Source organism: Centroberyx gerrardi, chromosome 6 (assembly GCF_048128805.1).
Source record: "Centroberyx gerrardi isolate f3 chromosome 6, fCenGer3.hap1.cur.20231027, whole genome shotgun sequence".
Lineage (NCBI taxonomy): Eukaryota > Metazoa > Chordata > Actinopteri > Beryciformes > Berycidae > Centroberyx > Centroberyx gerrardi.
In genome coordinates this window covers 21,838,853-21,866,706 of record NC_136002.1, presented here as the reverse complement: position 1 = coordinate 21,866,706, position 27,854 = coordinate 21,838,853, and the positions used below count along the sequence as shown (strand labels likewise).

General features: G+C 41.4%; 3 protein-coding genes across 3 annotated transcripts; all 3 read left to right on the top strand.

Annotated features, from left to right (window-relative positions):
• Positions 1-162: 162 nt before the first annotated feature.
• Positions 163-4,922, top strand: LOC139912309 (extracellular calcium-sensing receptor-like). The gene is made up of 8 exons (XM_071900073.2): positions 163-308; positions 593-887; positions 1,009-1,298; positions 1,705-2,000; positions 2,528-2,733; positions 2,910-3,131; positions 3,804-3,927; positions 4,012-4,922. Exons 1-8 carry the CDS (start codon positions 250-252, stop codon positions 4,920-4,922), a joined length of 2,403 nt encoding a protein of 800 aa, XP_071756174.2. The 5' UTR covers positions 163-249.
• Positions 4,923-11,567: 6,645 nt separating this feature from the next.
• On the top strand, positions 11,568-16,350 carry LOC139912310 (extracellular calcium-sensing receptor-like). Its single transcript, XM_078283932.1, has 8 exons — positions 11,568-11,713; positions 12,009-12,303; positions 12,421-12,710; positions 13,132-13,427; positions 13,965-14,170; positions 14,347-14,568; positions 15,249-15,372; positions 15,440-16,350. Exons 1-8 carry the CDS (start codon positions 11,607-11,609, stop codon positions 16,348-16,350), a joined length of 2,451 nt encoding a protein of 816 aa, XP_078140058.1. The 5' UTR covers positions 11,568-11,606.
• Positions 16,351-22,936: 6,586 nt separating this feature from the next.
• LOC139930599 (extracellular calcium-sensing receptor-like) lies at positions 22,937-27,582 on the top strand. The gene is made up of 8 exons (XM_078284027.1): positions 22,937-23,085; positions 23,422-23,716; positions 23,827-24,116; positions 24,547-24,851; positions 25,333-25,538; positions 25,716-25,937; positions 26,467-26,590; positions 26,669-27,582. The coding sequence occupies exons 1-8, from the start codon at positions 22,979-22,981 to the stop codon at positions 27,580-27,582; spliced, it is 2,463 nt and encodes an 820-aa protein (XP_078140153.1). The 5' UTR covers positions 22,937-22,978.
• The last annotated feature ends 272 nt before the right edge of the window (positions 27,583-27,854 follow it).

The window sequence follows — 27,854 nt, the reverse complement described above, 5'->3', positions numbered from 1 at the left end:
CTGGTGGTGGCTCTGGGTTTAGTTGTGCTGCATTCAGCTCTTGCCTTGAATGGGTCTGGGGACAGCCTGAAACAAGGGGCTGAGCTCATAGAGGCTCTGACTGGTGCTGGGGTCGGGCCTGGGGCTGCATCTGTGACAGGGGCTCCTGCTCACTCTGTCAAATGTAAGCTCCAGGGCAGCCTGCGTCTACCTGCATTCTCAGTGGATGGTGACTTCGTTATTGGGGGTGTTTTCTCCATACACGACTACATGCACACAGTGAAGCATAACTACACCAGCATGCCTGAGCCCCTAAGGTGTGCAGGGAGGTTAGTAAGATGGAGAAGAAGTGGGGCATAAGAGGAAATGAGATTGTGCTGGGATAGAAATGTGTTTTATTATGCAACATATTATGTTGCAAACTTTTTTGATAAGTATTCTGAACCCTTTATGAAACAGTTGTGTTCTTTTAATTCAACAATCACAATTAGCCTGTCATTAAGAATTGTAGTTCTATTTTACATTGAATGTCTGTTACTAATTAACTTTGTGAATTTGCAATGTATTGTGCAAACTTCAGCTGTGACATGAGTGGTTCATTGTCTGTGTGCAGCATGGACTCCCGTGAACTGCGCTTCTCACGCGCAATGATCTTTGCCATCGAGGAGATCAACAACAGCATGGAGCTGCTGCCTGGCATCAGGCTCGGTTACCAAATCCACGACTCGTGCGCCTCAGTTCCCGTGGCGGTACAAGTGGCGTTCCAACTGACAAATGGCCTGCACCCGGTGTTTGACACCGGCGAAAAATGCTCGCAGTCGGGTATGGTAACGGCTATTGTCGGCGAGTCCGGATCCACGCCATCCATCAGCATGTCGCGCGTCATCGGGCCCTTTAACATACCACAAGTAAATTTCTCCAATTGCTGATCAACTTAGGTGTTTGAATAATTAACACACTGCTGCTTTTCTCCCACCATGGCCATGACTGTTCTGTTAAATAATTGCACTAGGCCTGCTGTTTTCCTAGGTGAGCCACTTTGCCACTTGTGCGTGCTTGTCCGATAAGCAGCAGTACCCGACCTTCTTCAGGACAATCCCGAGTGACCAGTTCCAGGCTGACGCTCTGGCCAAGCTTGTGAAACACTTTGGCTGGACCTGGATCGGTGCTGTCCGGTCCGACTCGGACTATGGGAATAACGGCATGGCGTCTTTTCTGCACGCAGCGCGCAAAGAGGGCATCTGCGTGGAATACTCGGAATCTTTCTATCGAACGCACCCACGCAGCAGGATTCGACGAGTGGCTGATGTTATCCGCAGGTTTATAGGCTACATCATTGATTCTGGTTGTGCTCCCTATGCTTAGTGATAGCCTATATTCCGAAAACCACAACATTAAAACATTTTAATCTTTAGGCTGTTAGAGGAAACTTGAATGATCCTCTTGGGAAATTGAGTAGCCGAACTGGATGATATGAGCCCAACATTTCCATACTGGTTATCACTATGCTTTATCACGTTTAAGTATAAACTCATTTTTAAGCTGCCACTGATATATTCCAAACACCAAAACACAACTCTCTCTAAGCCCTTGTTATGTTTTGTATCCTGACACATAAAAAACAAAACACTCAAACGTAAGTCGATGTAAATCTATTTTGAAGATCTAGTTGCATTCCATTATTACATTTCAGGTTCATGTTGATATTAATCTGTCTCTTTCCAGGTCCACAGCCATGGTTGTTGTGGCATTTGCAGCCTCTGGAGACATGAGGATCCTGCTGGAGGAGTTGGCGCGGCAGCCCTCTCCACCTCGCCAGTGGATAGGCAGTGAAGCCTGGCTAACCGACCCGGACATGCTGAGGTTTAGCTTTTGTGTCGGGGCCATTGGATTTGGCATTCAGCAATCTGTCATCCCAGGTCTGAGAGAGTTCCTGCTGGATCTCACTCCAGCTGAGGTGGCTGGATCGCAGCAGCTTACTGAGTTCTGGGAGAGTGCATTCAACTGCCGGCTAGGAAAAAGTGAGAAAAGTTTTTTAACATGCTGTTATTACTCATAGTGCTGATTTGTGGTTGGTGAGATTGGGTATTTAATACATTCTTGTCTTTTTGATTATCTCCACATCTGGGTTGAGTTTCCTGATAGTGAATGGTATTGGAAATGTATTAGCCACTTCAAGACCAACCCTTTGGTCATTACTCAATTCCTCCTAGAAGTTGTATGTTAATTGAGAGGAAAATCTCTCAATAATGAAGTAATTAATAAGGTCGATGATAAGGTGAGGTGTGTGTTTCTGATTAATCACATTTCCTGACACTATGGACCCTCATGACAAGTTTAATTACCGGACTGACTTGGATGAGATTTTACATTACGTTACTTTACATTATTACCAATAAATGAGAACACTATAGAGCTACAAGTTGTTGCAAGGAATGTTTGGACATATCTTTGATGAAAAAACAACAACAAAAAAAACGAGATTTCATGATATTTTTAGCATTGTCAAGGCTAAAAGAAACCTGTCCTTGTCTCTCTGTGTTTGTAGGTGCTGGCACAGGGGAGAGAGTGTGTGATGGAACTGAAGATATACAGAAGCTCCAGAGCCCGTACACCGACACATCTCAACTCCGAATCACTAACATGGTGTACAAGGCTGTTTACGCTATAGCACATGCCATCCACAATTTGGTGTGTCAGGAGTCAAACTCCACAACTCAATGTGACAGATTCACCAAGATAGAGCCCACACAGGTCAATCAAATGGAATAAATGAAGGCCTTATTATCTGTATAATTTAAAAGCATGCAAATTTAATTCACCTTTGATTACATAGAATGGTACATTTTTTACATTATTCACCTTCTCTGCTACTCACTGCCACCCCACCCCTTCCCCCCACTGTCTCTCCTTCCGCTCTATCCATGCAGGTTCAAGGTCAGTTGAAGAGAGTTAATTTCTCTCGTAATGGTTACCCGGTCTCTTTTGATGCCAATGGAGATCCAGTGGCCACATATGAGCTGGTTAACTGGCAGAGAAGTGAGAGTGGCAGCATGGAGTTTGTGACAGTAGGACACTATGATGCATCTCTGCCAGCTGGCCAGGAGTTCCATATGAACAGGAACCTCACCTGGGCAGAGGGTGGCACACAGGTAAGGAGCCTGAGGGCAATTATTTAAAGCAATATTCAACTTAGTTTTAACATGGGGGTTATTTGGCACTTGACCGCCATGAAAACCAGAATATAAACTACTCACCAAGATCGGACGCAGCTGGGACGAGTTTGTCGTGATCAGATTTTTTCTTCCCATTCATTTGAATGAGGCCACGGAAATAGCCTGAAAACTTACATTTAACACATTGGTGAACAGCTTCAACAACAGATCATGCTTTTGTGATTTTCAATTGACTGCGGGTCCAACATTTTAGAAAATAATTTCACTGAATGACATTTTTATTATTATTTTTAAATACTAATTTTAATGTAAACCAAGAATAGAAATGCAAAATGAGGATGGACCCAGGATGCTTTGTTGTCTTAACAATACAACGATATGCTGTTGAATCTGTTCACCAATGTTAAATATAAGATTTCAGGCTATTTCCGTGGGCCTCATTAAAAAAAATCTGAATGCTACAAACTCATCCCAGCTGCATCGGATCTTGGTGAGTAGTTCATATTCTGGTTTTCATGGCGGTCAAGTGCCAAATAACCCCCATGTTAAAACTAAGTGGAACATATTCTGTTCTGACATTTGATTATTTTGTGATATCCTAAGAACAGTATAGCACACTGGCTATATCTACCTGTATGTATGTGCCAGGTGCCTGTGTCAGTGTGCAGTGAGAGCTGTCTCCCAGGAACTCGTAAAGTGCTGCAGAGAAGAAGACCTGTCTGCTGCTACGACTGTATACCATGTCCAGAGGGAGAGATTAGCAGTACTATAGGTAAAAGAAATTGTTTTTTCACAAATTTCTAGATGAAAATTAAGACTGATGAAACACTTTTTCTCTCTGACTTTGTATCCTCAGATTCCCCAGACTGTTTCTCTTGCCCTGAGGAGTTCTGGCCCAATGCAGAGAGAAACGTATGTTTCCCCAAGCCTGTAGAGTTTCTCTCCTTCCATGAGGTCCTAGGAATCATCTTGGCTACATTCTCAGTTGGTGGTGCCTGCCTGGCCATTGTCACAGCGACTGTGTTCTTCCGTCACAGGGCATCTGCAATTGTCAGGGCCAACAACTCTGAGCTGAGTTTTCTGCTGCTCTTCGCCCTGACTCTATGTTTCCTATGTTCCTTAACTTTCATTGGCCCGCCCTCTGAGTGGTCCTGTATGCTGCGACACACAGCTTTTGGGATCGCCTTTGTCCTCTGTATATCTTGTGTTTTGGGGAAAACTATTGTGGTGTTAATGGCCTTCAGGGCTACACTTCCAGGGAGTAATGTTATGAAATGGTTTGGCCCTGCACAGCAAAGAATGACTGTATTGTCTTTTACAATTATTCAAGCTTTGATATGCACTCTTTGGTTGGTTCTCAATCCCCCTTTCCCCATTAAAAACCTAACCACATACAAGGAGAGAATCATTCTAGAATGTGCATTAGGCTCAGCTATAGGGTTCTGGGCGGTTCTTGGGTACATAGGGCTCCTGGCTGTCTTTTGCTTTGTGTTAGCTGTCCTAGCCCGGAAACTACCTGATAATTTTAATGAAGCCAAACTCATCACCTTCAGCATGCTGATATTCTGTGCAGTCTGGATCACGTTTATCCCTGCTTATGTCAGCTCCCCTGGGAAGTTCACTGTAGCTGTGGAGATATTTGCCATTCTGGCCTCCAGTTTTGGACTAATCCTGTGTATATTTGCTCCAAAGTGCTTTATCATATTGTTTAGGCCAGAGAAGAACACAAAGAAACATATGATGAGTAAAAATGAGGTTTGTAACTAGGTAAGATTGCAACAGAGCTCATACTGTGCAATTGTAACATAGTCAACACATTTCTTATCCTAGGTAATTTAAAGACAACAACTGCAACTATTTTGTACGTCAGAACTTTTGTTACTGTGATATTTTGTGAATCCCTTACTGATCTATTATGTTGTCTTATTTTGAATCAACTATATTTGACAACCACATAATTTGTAACAAGATTATATGTGACAATGTTATTTTTTCATTATTTACATTACAAAAATGATCAATCGTTTAAATATCCCTGAAGTGTACTACTTCTTTTGACATCCACAGGAGCCCCCTGTTGGGAGATCTAACTTAATTAAAGCCAAATAAAAATTAAAGCCAAATAAAATGGTACTGATTTCCTTCTTGGCATTTTGCTGAAGTAACTGCTGTTTAAAGGAGATTTTACATATTGATCAAAAACAGGTAAAATAGTAAAATATGCAGTAAATGCAGGATTCATGCAAAATGGGTAAGTTCACTTATAGCATGTCACATATTGTACATAGTGTACCTAGAGGCACTGCTTATACAACAATGTGTTTTATTATCTTGTGAATACAATCATCTTATGTTGGTGTACAATGTTTTGCAGCACTGAGTGCACTGGGGTGCTAAACATGACAATATATATGTATATTTATATCCCCGAAATAACTTTTGGGGATATTATGGATTCACCGCGACTGCCTCCGCGTCCGCTGCAGATCCTCCATGTGAACGCGATAACTTGGAACAGTTTTTTATAAGAATCTTTTCAAATTTGGTATGAACATTGATGATCCCTAGAGGAACTAGGGGTCATCAATGTGGGGTCACTAACTCTATTGATTTTGACGTGTTTATGAGTGGGTTAGTATTTATTGAGTGTTTAGGAGTAGCACACTAAGTTAATATATACAGGGTCAGGTCAGAGTCTCTCTAGGTACGACCACAGGGGTGACCATGTCCTCCAGAATTTGTACAATTTCTGATGCAAATCATAAGTCCGTTTTTCCAGGGGTAAGAAGGCTGAGGCCTGTGACAGCCACATTCTTGTAGAAGGTACTTGTGGAGTAGATCATAACAATAGTATACATTTTTTAGCTAGACAAGAATATTTAACAAGCAGTCTGTGTCTTTGTCAAAGATCATAACTGGGTCATAGCTCAGGAGATACAGGCTTGAACTCATAACAAATTGTTTACCTATAATATCTTGAATGATTGAGTGAACATCTTATCAATAACTTTGGATCTTGTCACAGGTCCAAAATGAGTGGATATAGGTACCTGCATGAGCTTTACATTTAAAGCACAGATTAGAAGAACCCTTAGAACCCTTGAGACCAACAGCAGAAATAAGACACTTCTCAATCTCCATTATCTCTAAATGTAATTTGTCCCCCCTCAGTAGAGACTGCAGAAATTTAAAGAAATCCCTGTTGGGTATATCAAAACCAGTTCTTATCTGTTCAAAGGATTTTAAATTATGCTTTGTAAAAAGACCTGAGAGATCCAGGAGTCCATTTGACACCCAGTTGCTACTAATTTGTGAAGAAAAATCAGGTTTGAGAGCAATGGTTGGAATATTTAAATATTTGTTTTTTATATTTGCTAATAGCGTGTTGTATACAACCAGATTGCTAGTTAAAGACTCCAAAATTATAAATAAAAGAGAGTGATTTAAGCCGTCTTGGGTGGCAAGCATTCAATACTAACCCATAGTGAGTCGTGTTTTTAATTTGAGCAGACCAATAGTAAAGCAGGAGCTTGGGCAAAGATGCTCCAACCAAGTCTTTTGGTTTAGCTTAGAAAACGTAATTCTCGGCTTTTTGTAATTCCATATATATCTGGAAATCTTTTAAAAAAGGTAGAGGAAAGAAAGCATGGAAGACTCTGGAACAAGTAATTCAGCCTGTGGAGTATATTCATCCTAATAACATTAATTCTCCCAAAACGGGAGGTTGGTAAGGCAGACCACTTGACTAAGTCTTGTTTAATTTTCTTAATCAGGGGTGGGTATGTTTACCTGGAATAATTCATTAAGGTCAGGGGTGACCGAAATGTCCGATACTTAAAGCCTTTCTCTGACATATGCAATGGAGATTGCAATAGAATGTCAGCATTGGGGAGAATATTTAGAGGCATTGCCATAGAGTTACCTAAATTAGTTTTATAACCTGAAAGATTGCTGTAACAGACAATGGCATCCAAAACCGAGGGGACTGAAATTTCAAGATTTGTCAAATATAAAAGGACATCATCAGCATATAGCGAAATGCGATGGTCTTTCTCACCTACTATTACACCACAAATATTGCTGTTGGATCTGAGGGATTCGGCCAGGGGTTCAGTGATTAACAAAAATAAAAGTGGAGAATAGGGGGCAACCCTGTCTACAAGCCCTACTTACTGGGAATGTCTCAGAGAGCAAGCCATTTGTGGTGACTACTGCCAGAAGGCATAGATTGAATGGTTTCCCATACCTCTTCCTGACTAAACGGCGCATTGAGAGTCGAACGGTCTCCCTCCATGGCACAAGGCAGGATTATTCTATTTAAATAGGAGCAAATGTTGGACTCTAAACCAGTGCACTGTGGAGTGTAAAGACTCTTATAGAAGTCCCTGAAAGTATTATTTACTAGAAGAGGATCACAAGTGGTCGTGCCTTTGGGTGTCCTAATTGATTTTATCGACTGGTCGTTACATTCTTTTTTCAAATGTTAAGCAAGTAGGCGGCTTGATTTATTACCAAATTCATGGTGTTTCTGGTTGGTAAAAGCAACAATTTTTTTATATGACGAGTATAATCCAGATTGAGCTTAGTGTTTGCATTAGTCAACAATTTCCAATTAGCTTCAGTGGGGAACTTTTTGTGTAGATAAATCAGGCATCACTAACTGGTGGACTCCGGGCCGGATCCGGACCCCGTGACAGTTCTGTGAGGACCACGACCCATTTCTGATCAATTAATGAGAATTAATGAGAATTAATAAGATTGACGGAGCATTTTTTTTCCACGGGCGCAGCTATAGACCTTAGGTGCAGCTATTTCAGCTCATAGGGTAATAGTTCATTACGGTAATCACAGACCAATCACATGCGTCTACTTCACTGAACTCAGCCAATCAAAGCGATTGTTTACAGTGCATGGAGAGATCGCTAGGGAAATGCACAGAGAGCGAGAGAGAGATGAAAGCTACACAGAGAGAGATGACAGCATGTCTTGCTCCAAAATAAGAAAAGTAGATGAAAACCCTCTAGATCTTATACCCATCATCGGTGGCAGAGATTCTGTTTTCTGCTTCATCCAACCTCTTCTCTGTTTCCACCACCCTGCTAGTCAAGCTTGAAAGGGAGCCCTCCACAGAAGAGATCAAAGACTGTATTTCTTTCAGCAACCCATCTATTCCATCCAGACGGGATCGAACCCACCGATTCATTAATGCCATCCAAACGAGAACCCACTGCTTTGATTTCAGCTAAGATCTGCTCCACCATTAAAGCACTCATTTGCAGTGAGGGGCTCGTGTCCACTTGGTCTTTTGGTGCATTCCATTGGAAGTCGGAGGTCGGTAGTTCAGAGTTGGAACTACCATGGACGCAACAGCCTTTGCCCATTAACGTTAACGGCAGTTAGCAGGCGAGTTCATACAGCAAAGACTTCCATCTACTAACAAAGCGCAAGTCAACTGACTTACAAGTTACAAATGGAAACTACAAAGTTGTTACAACACGTTTTCATAACACAAAAACTACATATCAAGTAAAATCAAGTTTTATTAAGTACAAGTTGATGTTGTGACGTCAGCTGTGTTTATGTCGGACAACTCGGGCGGAAATAATTTTGTCCGACTTTCCGACTGGGAACTCCGACTTGAACGACCGTTCCTTTGCACTTTTCCATGTTGGAAGTCATTTTTCTCCGAGTTCTGAGTACAATGGAATGCAGCTTTAGTCCTCGGTAGCGCACGCAGGCATTGGCAGAACTTTTTTCTTGTCAGTCTGCGAATGGGTTGTTGAAAAAATTGGAAAATCGCTGTATTTGTCACGCTGTGATTTTGGCATTGTTGTACTGCAACACAAATCGCTTTACAAAAACTTAACAGAGAAAAATGTAGCAATTATGTAAAAGTTTGGAGCGGAGAAAAGTTTCAAGCAGCCATCTTGCTTCTGGGTCACGTGACCTCCCCCAAGACAAGGTAGTTAAAAAAAAAAAAATCAGGAAAAAGCTACTGCTCAGTCCAAGTTTGACAACAAGCTTTAGAAAAGTGGTGAAAACAACAACACAGCTGGCCTGCGTGTGTGGATATTTGTTTATATCATTAGGTCTCATGGAAATCTCCAGATAGCACACGTTAGTTTCAGGATTGGTTATAGGATCTGAAATCACTTATTGTAGGTTTAACAAATGTGTACATTTTTTTTCGCATTTGATAAATGTTCAATTGTTTTCCCCCCAAATTTAACATATGTGTTTTCAGTACAATAAGAACTCATGGGATGTGAAGCAGTCCAACAAATTAACTGATTCCATTTCTAAATGGTGATGGTATGATATAGAAATGCTGACACACCGTTTGATAGGGTGAGTGTAGCTTAGCTACGAAGAACAAGACAAACGCAAACTGAAGCGGTCAGTATGTTCACAGTCCCAAAACATAGTCAAGGAGATAAGGTATTTCAGCTAAATTTATGCTTATTAGTTAATGTTAGTTCACTCACCAGCTCCCCTCATAGATACGTAACAGAGCTGCCACCTGGTGAGCAAAGCATTAACTGGCCTTTAAGCTGGTTAAAAGACATTTTTAACTAAATGATTATATCAATGAAAATATCGAAGGATTGTGACTAAAATAAGTATATGAAGTTAACATGTAAGAAAAATATTTAGACTGGCAGGGAAAAGAATATAGAATATAGGCCTAAGCACACAACTAGAATATTTAACAAAAAGCAATAGAAATAGTAGACAATAAAATAATCAAACAATAAAAGCCATAGACAATAAATAGGCCTAATTATAGGATTATATAAGCCCTAATATATACTGCTGACATTTTCAACACGTTAAGTAGCCTAGACTATAAAAGTGGGTATCAGAAAGAAATGGATTGTACTCTTCTCTCAAGAAGAACAAACTAAATGTCAGCATTACAAAACATAATAGCGAAAAGTAACGTTGTTTCTGCTACCAAGGCTAGAGAGGATTACTGGAGGAACTGCCCCGGCATTAGGAGACAGTGGGAAAACTTTTTATTAATAAAATATGTTCAAGGTGTTTCAGGAGATGAACTGTAAATCAAGCCTGATACCGAAGTTACTGGATGCTGGACTCCTGTGATCATGTTCACACCATCTTGAGAACCCCCTCTCTCCCTGGCTGCTTGCTTAAAGGATATTGGTCACATGCTATAAAGGGAATGGGAGAAATTAAAAAAGGACAGCTGCACCCCCATGTCTCAAGAGGAATATAGAAGGAAACAGTTTGAGGATGATAGAGCATGTGAAATGGATGAAAACTACAACAGAGCGGGATGGAAAAACTGTGAAAAGGTGGAATGTTGAGAGAGTAAAACATCACTTCCTTGAACATCAGTTTGTTAACAATGTGAAGGCAACAGGGGAGAGGATGGAGGGGGTAAAGATCCTGTAACTGAACCCTCTGGAGTTTCCTCTTCCTCATTTGTGCTATCTGGGTCTTTCTATTCTGTACAGCTGGCCTTGCCCGGGTTGCTGTAGCTTTTCTGGGAATTATGCAGATTAAGGATGAATTATACAAATGAGGTTTGCTATTCTGGCCTCCAGCTGTTATGTCTGCTTTCTCAAAAGTATTACATTATTCTGTTGAGGCCAACAATTGTAACACTAAGCAGTATCTGATGCTGAAAATGTAAGGGGTTATTGTTTGTACATATCAGATGTTATTGTGCCACTGTATTTTTATTGGATTTCTATTATTTTCATTTTGGAAGCAAAAGAAAGTTGAAATTGTTTGGAGCAAACCATTTTAAGTATTTTACTAGATAAAGATGTTAATTGAACAAGTGTTGTGATTTATCCATAAAAATCAATTAAACCTCACAAACTAACAACCCTTGTTGTGCATTCACAAGGCTTAACTTGAGTGAAAACGAGTGAAAACCAAATAATAAACATTGTCTATGTGTAAAAATAACTGCATAATGGGGTAATATCTGTTTTTTACAAAGAAGGGTTTACAAGGGGAGGCAAGGGACAAGGGTATTGAGTGGAGAATATAACCCATAGTCCTAAAAGACTTGGACAGCAGCTACTAAGACAAAGACAAGACCGCCAGGTATAGGGCCTCCTCTCTCTGGATAGTAAGCTGACGTACAGTGGAAGGAGGGAAGTATTTGTGTGAAAAGCTATATAACCCAGTGGTAATGCATTCTGACCTGTGAGAGCTGCCTTATCCACACGTACACACACTTCAGGGATGGGGATCTCCTCAACTCTTTTTATTGGGCTGACGATGTCTCTGGGTTTGGCTGTGCTGCACTCAGCTCTTGCCTTGAATGGGTCTGGGGACAGCCTGAAACAAGGGACTGGGCTCATAGAGGCTCTGACTGGTGCTGGGGTCGGGCCTGGGGCTGCATCTGTGACAGGGGCTCCTGCTCACTCTGTCAAATGTAAGCTCCAGGGCAGCCCGCGTCTACCTGCATTCTCAATGGATGGTGACTTCGTTATTGGGGGTGTTTTCTCCATACACTACTACATGCACACAGTGAAGCATAACTACACCAGCATGCCTGAGCCCCTAAGGTGTGCAGGGAGGTTAGTAAGATGGAGAAGAAGTGGGGCATAAGAGGAAATGAGATTGTGCTGGGATAGAAATGTGTTTTATTATGTGCTTGCCGGCTTATTGCAAACCTTTTTAAATATTCTGAACCCTTTATGAAAGAGTTGTGGGGAGTTGTGTTTTTTGTTATTATTTAACAATCACAATTAGCCTGTCATAGATGCAAGAATTGTAGTTCTATTTTACATTGAATGTCTGTTATTAATTAACATTATGAAATGGCAATGTATTGCGCAATACATTGCCGTTCATGTGCCTGTCTGTGTGCAGCATGAACTCCCGTGATCTGCGCTTCTCACGCGCAATGATCTTTGCCATCGAGGAGATCAACAACAGCATGGAGCTGCTGCCTGGCATCAGGCTCGGTTATCAAATCCACGACACGTGCGCCTCAGTTCCCGTGGCGGTGCAAGTGGCGTTCCAGCTGACAAATGGCCTGCACCCGGTGTTTGACACCGGCGAAAAATGCTCGCAGTCGGGTATGGTAACGGCTATTGTCGGCGAGTCCGGATCCACGCCATCCATCAGCATATCGCGCGTCATCGGGCCCTTTAACATACCACAAGTAAATTTCTCCAATTGCTGATCAACTTAGGTGTTTGGATAATTAACACACTGCTGTTTTTCTCCCACCATGGCCATGACTGTTCTGTTAAATAATTGCACAATACTGTTTTCCTAGGTGAGCCACTTTGCCACTTGTGCGTGCTTGTCCGATAAGCAGCAGTACCCGAGTTTCTTCAGGACAATCCCGAGTGACCAGTTCCAGGCTGACGCTCTGGCCAAGCTTGTGAAACACTTTGGCTGGACCTGGATCGGTGCTGTCCGGTCCGACTCGGACTATGGGAATAACGGCATGGCGTCTTTTCTGCACGCAGCGCGCAAAGAGGGCATCTGCGTGGAATACTCGGAATCTTTCTATCGAACGCACCCACGCAGCAGGATTCGACGAGTGGCTGATGTTATCCGCAGGTTTATAGGCTACATCACTGATTCTGGTTGTGCTCCCTATGCTTAGTGATAGCCTATATTCCGAAAACCACAACATTAAAACATTTTAATCTTTAGGCTGTTAGAGGAAACTTGAATGATCCTCTTGGGAAATTGAGTAGCCGAACTGGATGATGAGCCCAACATTTCCATACTGGTTATCACTATGCTTATCTGATACTGATGCTATTCCACAAAGAAGTATAAACTCATTTTTAAGCTGCCACTGATATATTCCAAACATCAAAACACAAGTCTCTCTAAGCCCTTGTTATGTTTTGTATCCTGACACATAAAAAACAAAACACTCAAACGTAAATCGATGTAAATCTATTTTGAAGATCTAGTTGCATTCCATTATTACATTTCAGGTTCATGTTGATATTAATCTGTCTCTTTCCAGGTCCACAGCCATGGTTGTTGTGGCATTTACAGCCTCTGGAGACATGAGGATCCTGCTGGAGGAGTTGGCGCGGCAGCCCTCTCCACCTCGCCAGTGGATAGGCAGTGAAGGCTGGCTAACCGACCGGGACATGCTGAGGTTCAGCTTTTGTGTCGGGGCCATTGGATTTGGCATTCAGCAATCTGTCATCCCAGGTCTGAGAGAGTTCCTGCTGGATCTCACTCCAGCTGAGGTGGCTGGATCGCAGCAGCTTACTGAGTTCTGGGAGGGTGCATTCAACTGCCGGCTAGGAAAAAGTGAGAAAAGTTGTGTTGGTTTTTAACATGTAACAGGTTTTTACTCACAGTGCTGCTTTGTGGTTGGTGAGATTGGGTATTTAATACATTCTTGTCTTTTTGATTATCTACACATCTGGGTTGAGTTTCCTGATAGTGAATGGTATTGGAAATGTATTAGCCACTTCAAGACCAACCCTTTGGTCATTACTCAATTCCTCCTAGAAGTTGTATGTTAATTGAGAGGAAAATCTCTCAATAATGAAGTAATTAATAAGGTCGATGATAAGGTGAGGTGTGTGTTTCTGATTAATCACATTTCCTGACACTATGGACCCTCATGACAAGTTTAATTACCGGACTGACTTGGATGAGATTTTACATTACGTTACTTTACATTATTACCAATAAATGAGAACACTATAGAGCTACAAGTTGTTGCAAGGAATGTTTGGACATATCTTTGATGAAAAAAAAAAACAAAAAAACGAGATTTCATGATATTTTTAGCATTGTCAAGGCTAAAAGAAACCTGTCCTTGTCTCTCTGTGTTTGTAGGTGCTGGCACAGGGGAGAGAGTGTGTGATGGAACTGAAGATATACAGAAGCTCCAGAGCCCGTACACCGACACATCTCAACTCCGAATCACTAACATGGTGTACAAGGCTGTTTACGCTATAGCACATGCCATCCACAATTTGGTGTGTCAGGAGTCAAACTCCACAACTCAATGTGACAGATTCACCAAGATAGAGCCCACACAGGTCAATCAAACGGAATAAATGAAGGCCTTATTATCTGTATAATTTAAAAGCATGCAAATTTAATTCACCTTTGATTACATAGAATGGTACATTTTTTACATTATTCACCTTCTCTGCTACTCACTGCCACCCCACCCCTTCCCCCCACTGTCTCTCCTTCCGCTCTATCCATGCAGGTTCAAGGTCAGTTGAAGAGAGTTAATTTCTCTCGTAATGGTTACCCGGTCTCTTTTGATGCCAATGGGGATCCAGTGGCCACATATGAGCTGGTTAACTGGCAGAGAAGTGAGAGTGGCAGCATGGAGTTTGTGACAGTAGGACACTATGATGCATCTCTGCCAGCTGGCCAGGAGTTCCATATGAACAGGAACCTCACCTGGGCAGAGGGTGGCACACAGGTAAGGAGCCTGAGGGCAATTATTTAAAGCAATATTCAACTTAGTTTTAACATGGGGGTTATTTGGCACTTGACCGCCATGAAAACCAGAATATAAACTACTCACCAAGATCGGACGCAGCTGGGACGAGTTTGTCGTGATCAGATTTTTTCTTCCCATTCATTTGAATGAGGCCACGGAAATAGCCTGAAAACTTACATTTAACACATTGGTGAACAGCTTCAACAACAGATCATGCTTTTGTGATTTTCAATTGACTGCGGGTCCAACATTTTAGAAAATAATTTCACTGAATGACATTTTTATTATTATTTTTAAATACTAATTTTAATGTAAACCAAGAATAGAAATGCAAAATGAGGATGGACCCAGGATGCTTTGTTGTCTTAAAAGCGGGACATGTTGTTGAATCTGTTCACCAATGTTAAATATAAGATTTCAGGCTATTTTTGTGGGCCTCATTAAAAAAAATCTGAATGCTACAAACTCATCCCAGCTGCATCAGATCTTGGTAAGTAGTTTATATTCTGGTTTTCATGGCGGTCAAGTGCCAAATAACTCCCATGTTAAAACTAAGTGGAATATTCCTTTAACATATTCTGTTCTGACATTTGATTATTTTGTGATATCCTAAGAACAGTATAGCACACTGGCTATATCTACCTGTATGTATGTGCCAGGTGCCTGTGTCAGTGTGCAGTGAGAGCTGTCCCCCAGGAACTCGTAAAGTGCTGCAGAGAAGAAGACCTGTCTGCTGCTACGACTGTATACCATGTCCGGAGGGAGAGATTAGCAGTACTACAGGTAAAAGAAATTGTTTTTTCACAAATTTCTACAAGATGAAAAGTAACATCTGATTTTGTATCCTCAGATTCCCCAGACTGTTTCCCTTGCCCTGAGGAGTTCTGGCCCAATGCAGAGAGAAACATATGTTTCCCCAAGCCTGTAGAGTTTCTCTCCTTCCATGAGGTCCTAGGAATCATCTTGGCTACATTCTCAGTTGGTGGTGCCTGCCTGGCCATTGTCACAGCGACTGTGTTCTTCCGTCACAGGGCATCTGCAATTGTCAGGGCCAACAACTCTGAGCTGAGTTTTCTGCTGCTCTTCGCCCTGACTCTATGTTTCCTATGTTCCTTAACTTTCATTGGCCCGCCCTCTGAGTGGTCCTGTATGCTGCGACACACAGCTTTTGGGATCGCCTTTGTCCTCTGTATATCTTGTCTTTTGGGGAAAACTCTAGTGGTTTTAATGGCCTTCAGGGCTACACTTCCAGGGAGTAATGCTATGAAATGGTTTGGCCCTGCACAGCAAAGAATGACCGTATTGTCTTTTACAATTATTCAAGCTTTGATATGCACTCTTTGGTTGGTTCTCAATCCCCCTTTCCCCATTAAAAACCTAACCACATACAAGGAGAGAATCATTCTAGAATGTGCATTAGGCTCAGCTATAGGGTTCTGGGCGGTTCTTGGGTACATAGGACTCCTGGCTGTCTTTTGCTTTGTGTTAGCTGTCCTAGCCCGGAAACTACCTGATAATTTTAATGAAGCCAAACTCATCACCTTCAGCATGCTGATATTCTGTGCAGTCTGGATCACGTTTATCCCTGCTTATGTCAGCTCCCCTGGGAAGTTCACTGTAGCTGTGGAGATATTTGCCATTCTGGCCTCCAGTTTTGGACTAATCCTGTGTATATTTGCTCCAAAGTGCTTTATCATATTGTTTAGGCCAGAGAAGAACACAAAGAAACACATGATGAGTAAAAATGAGGTTTGTAACTAGGTAAGATTGCAACAGAGCTCATGCTGTGCAATTGTAACATAGTCAACACATTTCTTATCCTAGGTAATTTAAAGACAACTGCTGCAATTATTTTGTATGTCAGAACTTTTGTTACTGTGATATTTTGTGATTTGTGAATCCCTTACTGATCTATTATGTTGTCTTATTTTGACAACTATATTTGACAACCACATAATTTGTAACAAGATTATATGTGACAATGGAAATGTTATTTTTTCATTATTTACATTACAAAAATGATCAATCGTTTAAATATCCCTGAAGTGTACTACTTGTTCAAAATTAGGCCTGTGCTGAAAATCTTTTGACATCCACAGGAGCCCCCTGTTGGGAGATCTAACTTAATTAAAGCCAAATAAAATGGTACTGATTTCCTTCTTGGCATTTTGCTGAAGTAACTGCTGTTAAAGGAGATTTTACATATTGATCAAAAACAGGTAAAATAGTAAAATATGCAGTAAATGCAGGATTCATGCAAAATGGGTGAGCTCGCTTATAGCATGTCATATATTGTACATAGTGTACCTAGAGGCACTGCTTATACAACAATGTGTTTTATTATCTTGTGAATACAATCATCTTATGTTGGTGTACAATATTTTGCAGCACTGAGTGCACTGGGGTGCTAAACATGACAATATATATGTATATTTATATCCCCGAAATAACTTTTGGGGATATTATGGATTCACTGCGACTGCCTCCGCGTCCGCTGCAGATCCTCCATGTGAACGCGATAACTTGGAACAGTTTTTTATAAGAATCTTTTCAAATTTGGTATGAACATTGATGATCCCTAGAGGAACTAGGGGTCATCAATGTGGGGTCACTAACTCTATTGATTTTGACGTGTTTATGAGTGGGTTAGTATTTATTGAGTGTTTAGGAGTAGCACACTAAGTTAATATATACAGGGTCAGGTCAAAGTCTCTCTAGGTACGACCACAGGGGTGACCATGTCCTCCAGAATTTGTACAATTTCTGATGCAAATCATAAGTCCGTTTTTCCAGGGGTAAGAAGGCTGAGGCCTGTGACAGCCACATTCTTGTAGAAGGTACTTGTGGAGTAGATCATAACAATAGTATACATTTTTTAGCTAGACAAGAATATTTAACAAGCAGTCTGTGTCTTTGTCAAAGATCATAACTGGGTCATAGCTCAGGAGATACAGGCTTGAACTCATAACAAATTGTTTACCTATAATATCTTGAATGATTGAGTGAACATCTTATCAATAACTTTGGATCTTGTCACAGGTCCAAAATGAGTGGATATAGGTGCCTGCATGAGCTTTACATTTAAAGCACAGATTAGAAGAACCCTTAGAACCCTTGAGACCAACAGCAGAAATAAGACACTTCTCAATCTCCATTATCTCTAAATGTAATTTGTCCCCCCTCAGTAGAGACTGCAGAAATCTGTTCAAAGGATTTTAAATTATGCTGTGTAAAAAGACCTGAGAGATCCAGGAGTCCATTTGACACCCAGTTGCTACTAATTTGTGAAGAAAAATCAGGTTTGAGAGCAATGGTTGGAATATTTAAATATTTGTTTTTTATATTTGCTAATAGCGTGTTGTATACAACCAGATTGCTAGTTAAAGACTCCAAAATTATAAATAAAAGAGAGTGATTTAAGCCGTCTTGGGTGGCAAGCATTCAATACTAACCCATAGTGAGTCATGTTTTTAATTTGAGCAGACCAATAGTAAAGCTGGAGCTTGGGCAAAGATGCTCCAACCAAGTCTTTTGGTTTAGTGAGCTTAGAAAATGTAATTCTCGGCTTTTTGTAATTCCATATATATCTGGAAATCTTTTAAAAAAGGTAGAGGAAAGAAAGCATGGAAGACTCTGGAACAAGTAATTCAGCCTGTGGAGTATATTCATCCTAATAACATTAATTCTCCCAAAACGGGAGGTTGGTAAGGCAGACCACTTGAATAAGTCTTGTTTAATTTTCTTGATCAGGGGTGGGTATGTTTACCTGGAATAATTCATTAAGGTCAGGGGTGACCGAAATGTCCGATACTTAAAGCCTTTCTCTGACATATGCAATGGAGATTGCAGTAGAATGTCAGCATTGGGGAGAATATTTAGAGGCATTGCCATAGAGTTACCTAAATTAGTTTTATAACCTGAAAGATTGCTGTAACAGACAATGGCATCCAAAACCGAGGGGACTGAAATTTCAAGATTTGTCAAATATAAAAGGACATCATCAGCATATAGCGAAATGCGATGGTCTTTCTCACCTACAATTACACCACAAATATTGCTGTTGGATCTGAGGGATTTGGCCAGGGGTTCAGTGATTAACAAAAATAAAAGTGGAGAATAGGGGGCAACCCTGTCTACAAGCCCTACTTACTGGGAATGTCTCAGAGAGCAAGCCATTTGTGGTGACTACTGCCAGAAGGCATAGATTGAATGGTTTCCCATACCTCTTCCTGACTAAACGGCGCATTGAGAGTCGAACGGTCTCCCTCCATGGCACAAGGCAGGATTATTCTATTTAAATAGGAGCAAATGTTGGACTCTAAACCAGTGCACTGTGGAGTGTAAAGACTCTTATAGAAGTCCCTGAAAGTATTATTTACTAGAAGAGGATCACAAGTGGTCGTGCCTTTGGGTGTCCTAATTGATTTTATCGACTGGTTGTTACATTCTTTTTTCAAATGTTAAGCAAGTAGGCGGCTTGATTTATTACCAAATTCATGGTGTTTCTGTTTGGTAAAAGCAACAATTTTTGTATATGATGAGTATAATCCAGATTGAGCTTAGTGTTTGCATTAGTCAACAATTTCCAATTAGCTTCAGTGGGGAACTTTTTGTGTAGATAAATCAGGCATCACTAACTGGTGGACTCCGGGCCGGATCCGGACCCCGTGACAGTTCTGTGAGGACCACGACCCATTTCTGATCAATTAATGAGAATTAATGAGAATTAATAAGATTGACGGAGCGTTTTTTTCCACGGGCGCAGCTATAGACCTTAGGTGCAGCTATTTCAGCTCATAGGGTAATAGTTCATTACGGTAATCACAGACCAATCACATGCGTCTACTTCACTGAACTCAGCCAATCAAAGCGATTGCATGGAGAGATCGCTAGGGAAACGCACAGAGAGCGAGAGAGAGATGAAAGCTACACAGAGAGAGATGACAGCATGTCTTGCTCCAAAATAAGAAAAGTAGATGAAAACCCTCTAGATCTTATACCCATCATCGGTGGCAGAGATTCTGTTTTCTGCTTCATCCAACCTCTTCTCTGTTTCCACCACCCTGCTAGTCAAGCTTGAAAGGGAGCCCTCCACAGAAGAGATCGAAGACTGTATTTCTTTCAGCAACCCATCTATTCCATCCAGGCGGGAAACCACCGATTCATCAATCAAGGCTTTAATTTCTGTTAAGATCTGCTCCACCATTAAAGCACTCATTTGCAGTGAGGGGCTCGCGTCCACTTGGTCTTTTGGTGCATTCCATTGGAAGTCGGAGGTCGGTAGTTCAGAGTTGGAACTACCATGGACGCAACAGCCTTTGCCCATTAACGTTAACGGCAGTTAGCAGGCGAGTTCATACAGCAAAGACTTCCATCTACTAACAAAGTGCAAGTCAACTGAATTACGTTAGAAATGGAAACTACAAAGTTGTTACAACACGTTTTCATAACACAAAAACTACATATCAAGTAAAATCAAGTTTTATTAAGTACAATTTGATGCTGTGACGTCAGCTGTGTTTATGCCGGACAACTCGGGCGGAAATAATTTTGTCCGACTTTCCGACTGGGAACTCCGACTTGAACGACCGTTCCTTTGCACTTTTCCATGTTGGAAGTCGTTTTTCTCCGAGTTCTGAGTACAATGGAATGCAGCTTTAGTCCTCGGTAGCGCACGCAGGCATTGGCAGAACTTTTTTCTTGTCAGTCTGCGAATGGGTTGTTGAAAAAATTGGAAAATCGCTGTCTTTGTCACGCTGTGATTTTGGCATTGTTGTACTGCAATACAAATCGCTTTACAAAAACTTAACAGAGAAAAATGTAGCAATTATGTAAAAGTTTGGAGCAGAGAAAAGTTTCAAGCAGCCATCTTGCTTCTGGGTCACGTGACCTCCCCCAAGACAAGGTAGTTAAAAAAAAAAAAAAATCAGGAAAAAGCTACTGCTCAGTCCAAGTTTGACAACAAGCTTTAGTAAAGTGGTGAAAACAACAACACAGCTGGCCTGCGTGTGTGGCTATTTGTTTATATCATTAGGTCTCATGGAAATCTCCAGATAGCACACGTTAGTTTCAGGATTGGTTATAGGATCTGAAATCACTTATTGTAGGTTTAACAAATGTGTACATTTTTTTTCGCATTTGATAAATGTTCAATTGTTTTCCCCCCAAATTTAACATATGTGTTTTCAGTACAATAAGAACTCATGGGATGTGAAGCAGTCCAACAAATTAACTGATTCCATTTCTAAATGGTGATGGTATGATATAGAAATGCTGACACACCGTTTGATAGGGTGAGTGTAGCTTAGCTACGAAGAACAAGACAAACGCAAACTGAAGCGGTCAGTATGTTCACAGTCCCAAAACATAGTCAAGGAGATAAGGTATTTCAGCTAAATTCATGCTTATTAGTTCACTCACCAGCTCCCCTCATAGATACGTAACAGAGCTGCCACCTGGTGAGCAAAGCATTAACTGGCTTTAAGCTGGTTAAAAGACATTTTTAACTAAATGATTATATCAATGAAAATATCGAAGGATTGTGACTAAAATAAGTATATGAAGTTAACATGTAAGAAAAATATTTAGACTGGCAGGGAAAAGAATATAGAATATAGGCCTAAGCACACAACTAGAATATATAACAAAAAGCAATAGAAATAGTAGAAAATAAAATAATCAAACAATAAAAGCCATAGACAATAAATAGGCCTAATTATAGGATTATATAAGCCCTAATATATACTGCTGACATTTTCAACACGTTAAGTAGCCTAGACTATAAAAGTGGGTATCGGAAAGAAATGGATTGTGCTCTTCTCTCAAGAAGAACAAACTAAATGTCAGCATTACAAAACATAATAGCGAAAAGTAACGTTGTTTCTGCTACCAAGGCTAGAGAGGATTACTGGAGGAACTGCCCCGGCATTAGGAGACAGTGGGAAAACTTTTTATTAATAAAATATGTTCAAGGTGTTTCAGGAGATGAACTGTAAATCAAGCCTGATACCGAAGTTACTGGATGCTGGACTCCTGTGATCATGTTCACACCATCTTGAGAACCCCCTCTCTCCCTGGCTGCTTGCTTAAAGGATATTGGTCACATGCTATAAAGGGAATGGGAGAAATTAAAAAAGGACAGCTGCACCCCCATGTCTCAAGAGGAATATAGAAGGAAACAGTTTGAGGATGATAGAGCATGTGAAATGGATGAAAACTACAACAGAGCGGGATGGAAAAACTGTGAAAAGGTGGAATGTTGAGAGAGTAAAACATCACTTCCTTGAACATCAGTTTGTTAACAATGTGAAGGCAACAGGGGAGAGGATGGAGGGGGTAAAGATCCTGTAACTGAACCCTCTGGAGTTTCCTCTTCCTCATTTGTGCTATCTGGGTCTTTCTATTCTGTACAGCTGGCCTTGCCCGGGTTGCTGTATCTTTTCTGGGAATTATGCAGATTAAGGATGAATTATACAACTGAGGTTTGCTATTCTGGCCTCCAGCTGTTATGTCTGCTTTCTCAAAAGTATTACATTATTCTGTTGAGGCCAACAATTGTACCACTAAGCAGTATCTGATGCTGAAAATGTAAGGGGTTATTGTTTGTACATATCAGATGTTATTGTGCCACTGTATTTTTATTGGATTTCTATTATTTTCATTTTGGAAGCAAAAGAAAGTTGACATTGTTTGGAGCAAACCATTTAAAATATTTTACTAGATAAAAATGTTAATTGTTAAAAGTGTTGTGATTTATCCATAAAAATCAATTAAACCTCACAAACTAACAACCCTTGTTGTGCATTCACAAGGCTTAACTTGAGTGAAAAAGTGTGAAAACCAAGTAATAAACATTGTCTAGGTGTAAAAATAACTGCATAATGGGGTAATATCTGGTTTTTACGAAGAAGGGTTTACAAGGGGAGGCAAGGGACAAGGATATTGAGTGGAGAATATAACCCATAGTCCTAAAAGACTTGGACAGCAGCTATTAAGACAAAGACAAGACCACCAGGTATAGGGCCTCCTCTCTCTGATGGATAGTAAGCTGACGTACAGTGGAAGGAGGGAAGTATTTGTGTGAAAAGCTATATAACCCAGTGGTAATGCATTCTGACCTGTGAGAGCTGCCTTATCCACACGTACACAGACTTCAGGGATGGGGATCTCCTCAACTCTTTTTATTGGGCTGACGGTGTCTCTGTGTTTGGCTGTGCTGCACTCAGCTCTTGCCTTGAATGGGTCTGGGGACAGCCTGAAACAAGGGACTGGGCTCATAGAGGCTCTGACTGGTGCTGGGGTCGGGCCTGGGGCTGCATCTGTGACAGGGGCTCCTGCTCACTCTGTCAAATGTAAGCTCCAGGGCAGCCCGCGTCTACCTGCATTCTCAATGGATGGTGACTTCGTTATTGGGGGTGTTTTCTCCATACACTACTACATGCACACAGTGAAGCATAACTACACCAGCATGCCTGAGCCCCTAAGGTGTACAGGGAGGTTAGTAAGATGGAGAAGAAGTGGGGCATAAGAGGAAATGAGATTGTGCTGGGATAGAAATGTGTTTTATTATGTGCTTGCCGGCTTATTGCAAACCTTTTTAAATATTCTGAACCCTTTATGAAAGAGTTGTGGGGAGTTGTGTTTTTTTGTTTTATTTAACAATCACAATTAGCCTGTCATAGATGCAAGAATTGTAGTTCTATTTTACATTGAATGTCTGTTATTAATTAACATTATGAATTGGCAATGTATTGTGCAAACTTCAGATGTGCACTCATGTCACAGCTGAAGTTTGCACAATACATTGCCGTTCATGTGCCTGTCTGTGTGCAGCATGAACTTCCGTGAACTGCGTTTCTCACGCGTAATGGTCTTTGCCATCGAGGAGATCAACAACAGCATGGAGCTGCTGCCTGGCATCAGGCTCGGTTACCAAATCCACGACTCGTGCGCTTCAGTTCCCTTGGCGGTACAAGTGGCGTTCCAGCTGACAAATGGCCTGCACCCGGTGTTTGACACCGGCGAAAAGTGCTCGCAGTCGGGTATGGTAACGGCTATTGTCGGCGAGTCCGGATCCACGCCATCCATCAGCATGTCGCGCATCATCGGGCCCTTTAACATACCACAGGTAAATTCAAATTGCTGACCAATTTAGGTGTTTGGATAATTCACAGTGCTGATTTTCTCCCACAATGGCCATGACTGTTCTATTAAATAATTGCACTGCTGTTTTCCTAGGTGAGCCACTTTGCCACTTGTGCGTGCTTGTCCGATAAGCAGCAGTACCCGACCTTCTTCAGGACAATCCCGAGTGACCAGTTCCAGGCTGACGCTCTGGCCAAGCTTGTGAAACACTTTGGCTGGACCTGGATCGGTGCTGTCCGGTCCGACTCGGACTATGGGAATAACGGCATGGCGTCTTTTCTGCACGCAGCGCGCAAAGAGGGCATCTGCGTGGAATACTCGGAATCTTTCCATCGAACGCACCCACGCAGCAGGATTCGACGAGTGGCTGATGTTATCCGCAGGTTTATAGGCTACATCATTGATTCTGATTGTGCTCCCTATGCTTAGTGATAGCATATTCCACAAAGCACCATATTAAAACGTTTTAGTCTTTAGGCTATTAGAGGAAACTTTAATGATCCTCTTGGGAAATTGAGTAACCAAACTGATGATTATGAGCCCAGCTTTTTTATACTGGTTTTGTTCACTGTTATTCCACAAACAAAAACACTAAAATGTTTAAGTCGATATAAACTCATTTTTAAGCTGCCACTGATAGCCTATATTCCAAACGCAACCTCTCTAAACCCTTTTTATTTTATGTTTTGTATCCTGACACATAAAAAACAAAACACTCAAACGTTTAAGTCGATGTAAATCTATTTTAAAGGTCTAGTTGCATTCCATTATTACATTTCAGGTTTATGTTGATGTTATTCTGTCTCTTTCCAGATCCACAGCCATGGTTGTTGTGGCATTTACAGCCTCTGGAGACATGAGGATCCTGCTGGAGGAGTTGGCGCGGCAGCCCTCTCCACCTCGCCAGTGGATAGGCAGTGAGTCCTGGGTAACCGACCGGGACATGCTGAGGTTCAGCTTTTGTGCCGGGGCCATTGGATTTGGCATTCAGCAATCTGTCATCCCAGGTCTGAGAGACTTCCTGCTGGATCTCACTCCAGCTGAGGTGGCTGGATCGCAGCAGCTTACTGAGTTCTGGGAGAGTGCATTCAACTGCCGGCTAGGAAAAAGTGAGAAAAGTTGTATTGACTTTTAACATGCTGTTATTACTCACAGTGCTGCTTTGTGGTTGGTAAGGTTGGGTATTTAAAACATTCTTGTCTTTTGGATTATCTACCCATCTGGGTTGAGTGTCCTGATAGTGTGTAGTAGTGTATAGTAGTGTATGGTATTGTAACTGTATTAGCCACTTCAAGACCAACCCTTTGGTCATTACTCAATTCCTCCTAGAAGCTGTATGGAGGAAAATCTGTCAATAATGAAGTAATTGATAAAGTGAAGATGAGGCGTGCCTCTCTGATTAATCACATTTCCTGATACTATGACTGGAGTGACTTAGATAAGATTTTACATTAAATTATTACCAATAAATGAGAACACTATAGAGCTACAAGTTGTTGCAAGGACTGTTGGAGATATCTTTGAAAAAAAAGAAGAAAACTGATTTCATGATATTCTTAGCATTGTCAAGGCTAAAAGTCCCCGTCTCTCTGTTTGTAGGTACTGACACAGGGGACAGTGTGTGTGATGGAACTGAAGATATGCAGAAGCTCCAGAGCCCGTACACCGACACATCTCAGCTCCGAATCGATAACATGGTGTACAAGGCTGTTTACGCTATAGCACATGCCATCCACAGTTTAGTGTGTCATGAGACAAACTCTACAACTCAATGTGACAGATTCACCAGGATAGAGCCCACACAGGTCAATCAAACGGAATAAATGAAGGCCTTATTATCTGTATAATTTAAAAACATGCTAATTTAATTCACCTTTGATGACATAGAATGTTACATTTTTTACATTATTCACCTTCTCTGCTACTCACTGCCACCTCCACCCCTTCCCCCCACTGTCTCTTCTTCCACTCTATCCATGCAGGTTCAAGGTCAGTTGAAGAGAGTTAATTTCTCTCGTAATGGTTACCCGGTCTCATTTGATGCCAATGGGGATCCTGTGGCCACATATGAGCTGGTTAACTGGCAGAAAAGTGAGAGTGGCAGCATGGAGTTTGTGACAGTAGGACACTATGATGCATCTCTGCCAGCTGGCCAGGAGTTCCATATGAACAGGAACCTCACCTGGGCAGAGGGTGGCACACAGGTAAGGAGCCTGAGCCCAATTATTTAAAGCAATATTCAACTTAGTTTTAACATGGGGGTTGTTTGGCACTTGACCGCCATGAAAACCAGAATATAAACTACTTGCCAAGATCGAATGCAGCTGGAACGAGTTTGTAGTGTTCGGATTTTTACTTCCCATTTTTTTGAAAGAGGCCACGAAAATAGCCTAACACGTTGGTGAACAGATTCGACAACAGATCCCGCTATTTTGATTTTCAATTGACTACGGGTCCAACATTTTAGAACATAATTTCGCTGAATGGTATTTTTATTGATAGAAGAGAACATAGCGGAGGGATACCATTTAGGAGAGATAGTTCCTGTTTGGGAGACTGGATCTGCTTTTATTTTTAAATAAAAATTTTAATGTAAACCAAGAATAGAAATGCAAAATGACGACAGACCCAGGATGCTTTGTTGAACATATTCTATTCTGAAATTTGATTATTTTGTGATATCCTAAGAACAGTATAGCACACGGGCTATATATGCCTGTATGTATGTGCCAGGTGCCTGTGTCAGTGTGCAGTGAGAGCTGTCCCCCAGGAACTCGTAAAGTGCTGCAGAGAAGAAGACCTGTCTGCTGCTACGACTGTATACCATGTCCGGAGGGAGAGATTAGCAGTACTACAGGTAAAAGAAATTGTTTTCTTACAAATTTCTATAAGATAAAAACTAAGACTGATGAAACTCTCTGATTCATACCCTCAGATTCCCCAGACTGTTTCCCTTGCCCTGAGGAGTTCTGGCCCAATGCAGAGAGAAACGTATGTTTCCCCAAGCCTGTAGAGTTTCTCTCCTTCCATGAGGTCCTAGGAATCATCTTGGCTACATTCTCAGTTGGTGGTGCCTGCCTGGCCATTGTCACAGCGACTGTGTTCTTCCGTCACAGGGCATCTGCAATTGTCAGGGCCAACAACTCTGAGCTGAGTTTTCTGCTGCTCTTCGCCCTGACTCTATGTTTCCTATGTTCCTTAACTTTCATTGGCCCGCCCTCTGAGTGGTCCTGTATGCTGCGACACACAGCTTTTGGGATCGCCTTTGTCCTCTGCATATCTTGTGTTCTGGGGAAAACTATTGTGGTGTTAATGGCCTTCAGGGCTACACTTCCAGGGAGTAATGTTATGAAATGGTTTGGCCCTAGACAGCAAAGAATGACTGTAGTGTCTTTCACATTTATTCAAGCTTTGATATGCACTCTTTGGTTGGTTCTCAATCCCCCTTTCCCCATTAAAAACCTAACCACATACAAGGAGAGAATCATTCTAGAATGTGCATTAGGCTCAGCTATAGGGTTCTGGGCGGTTCTTGGGTACATAGGGCTCCTGGCTGTCTTTTGCTTTGTGTTAGCTGTCCTAGCCCGGAAACTACCTGATAATTTTAATGAGGCCAAACTCATCACCTTCAGCATGCTGATATTCTGTGCAGTCTGGATCACGTTTATCCCTGCTTATGTCAGCTCCCCTGGGAAGTTCACTGTAGCTGTGGAGATATTTGCCATTCTGGCCTCCAGTTTTGGACTAATCCTGTGTATATTTGCTCCAAAGTGCTTTATCATATTGTTTAGGCAAGAGAAGAACACAAAGAAACACATGATGTGTAAAAATTACTCCAAGGACCTCTGAGGTTTGAAACTAGGTAAGAAGCAATGGAGAGCTTATGCTGTGCAATTGTAAAATTGTCAACAAATTTCTTATCCTAAGTAATTTAAAGACTTGTATAAGTGCAACCATTTTGCATGTCAGAACTTTTGTTACTGTGATATTTTGTGAATCCCTTACTGATCTATTATGTTGTCTTATTTTGAATCAACTATATTTGACCACCACGTAATTTATAATATAGATACAAGATTATACATGACAATACAAGTGTTATTTTTTCATTATTTACATTA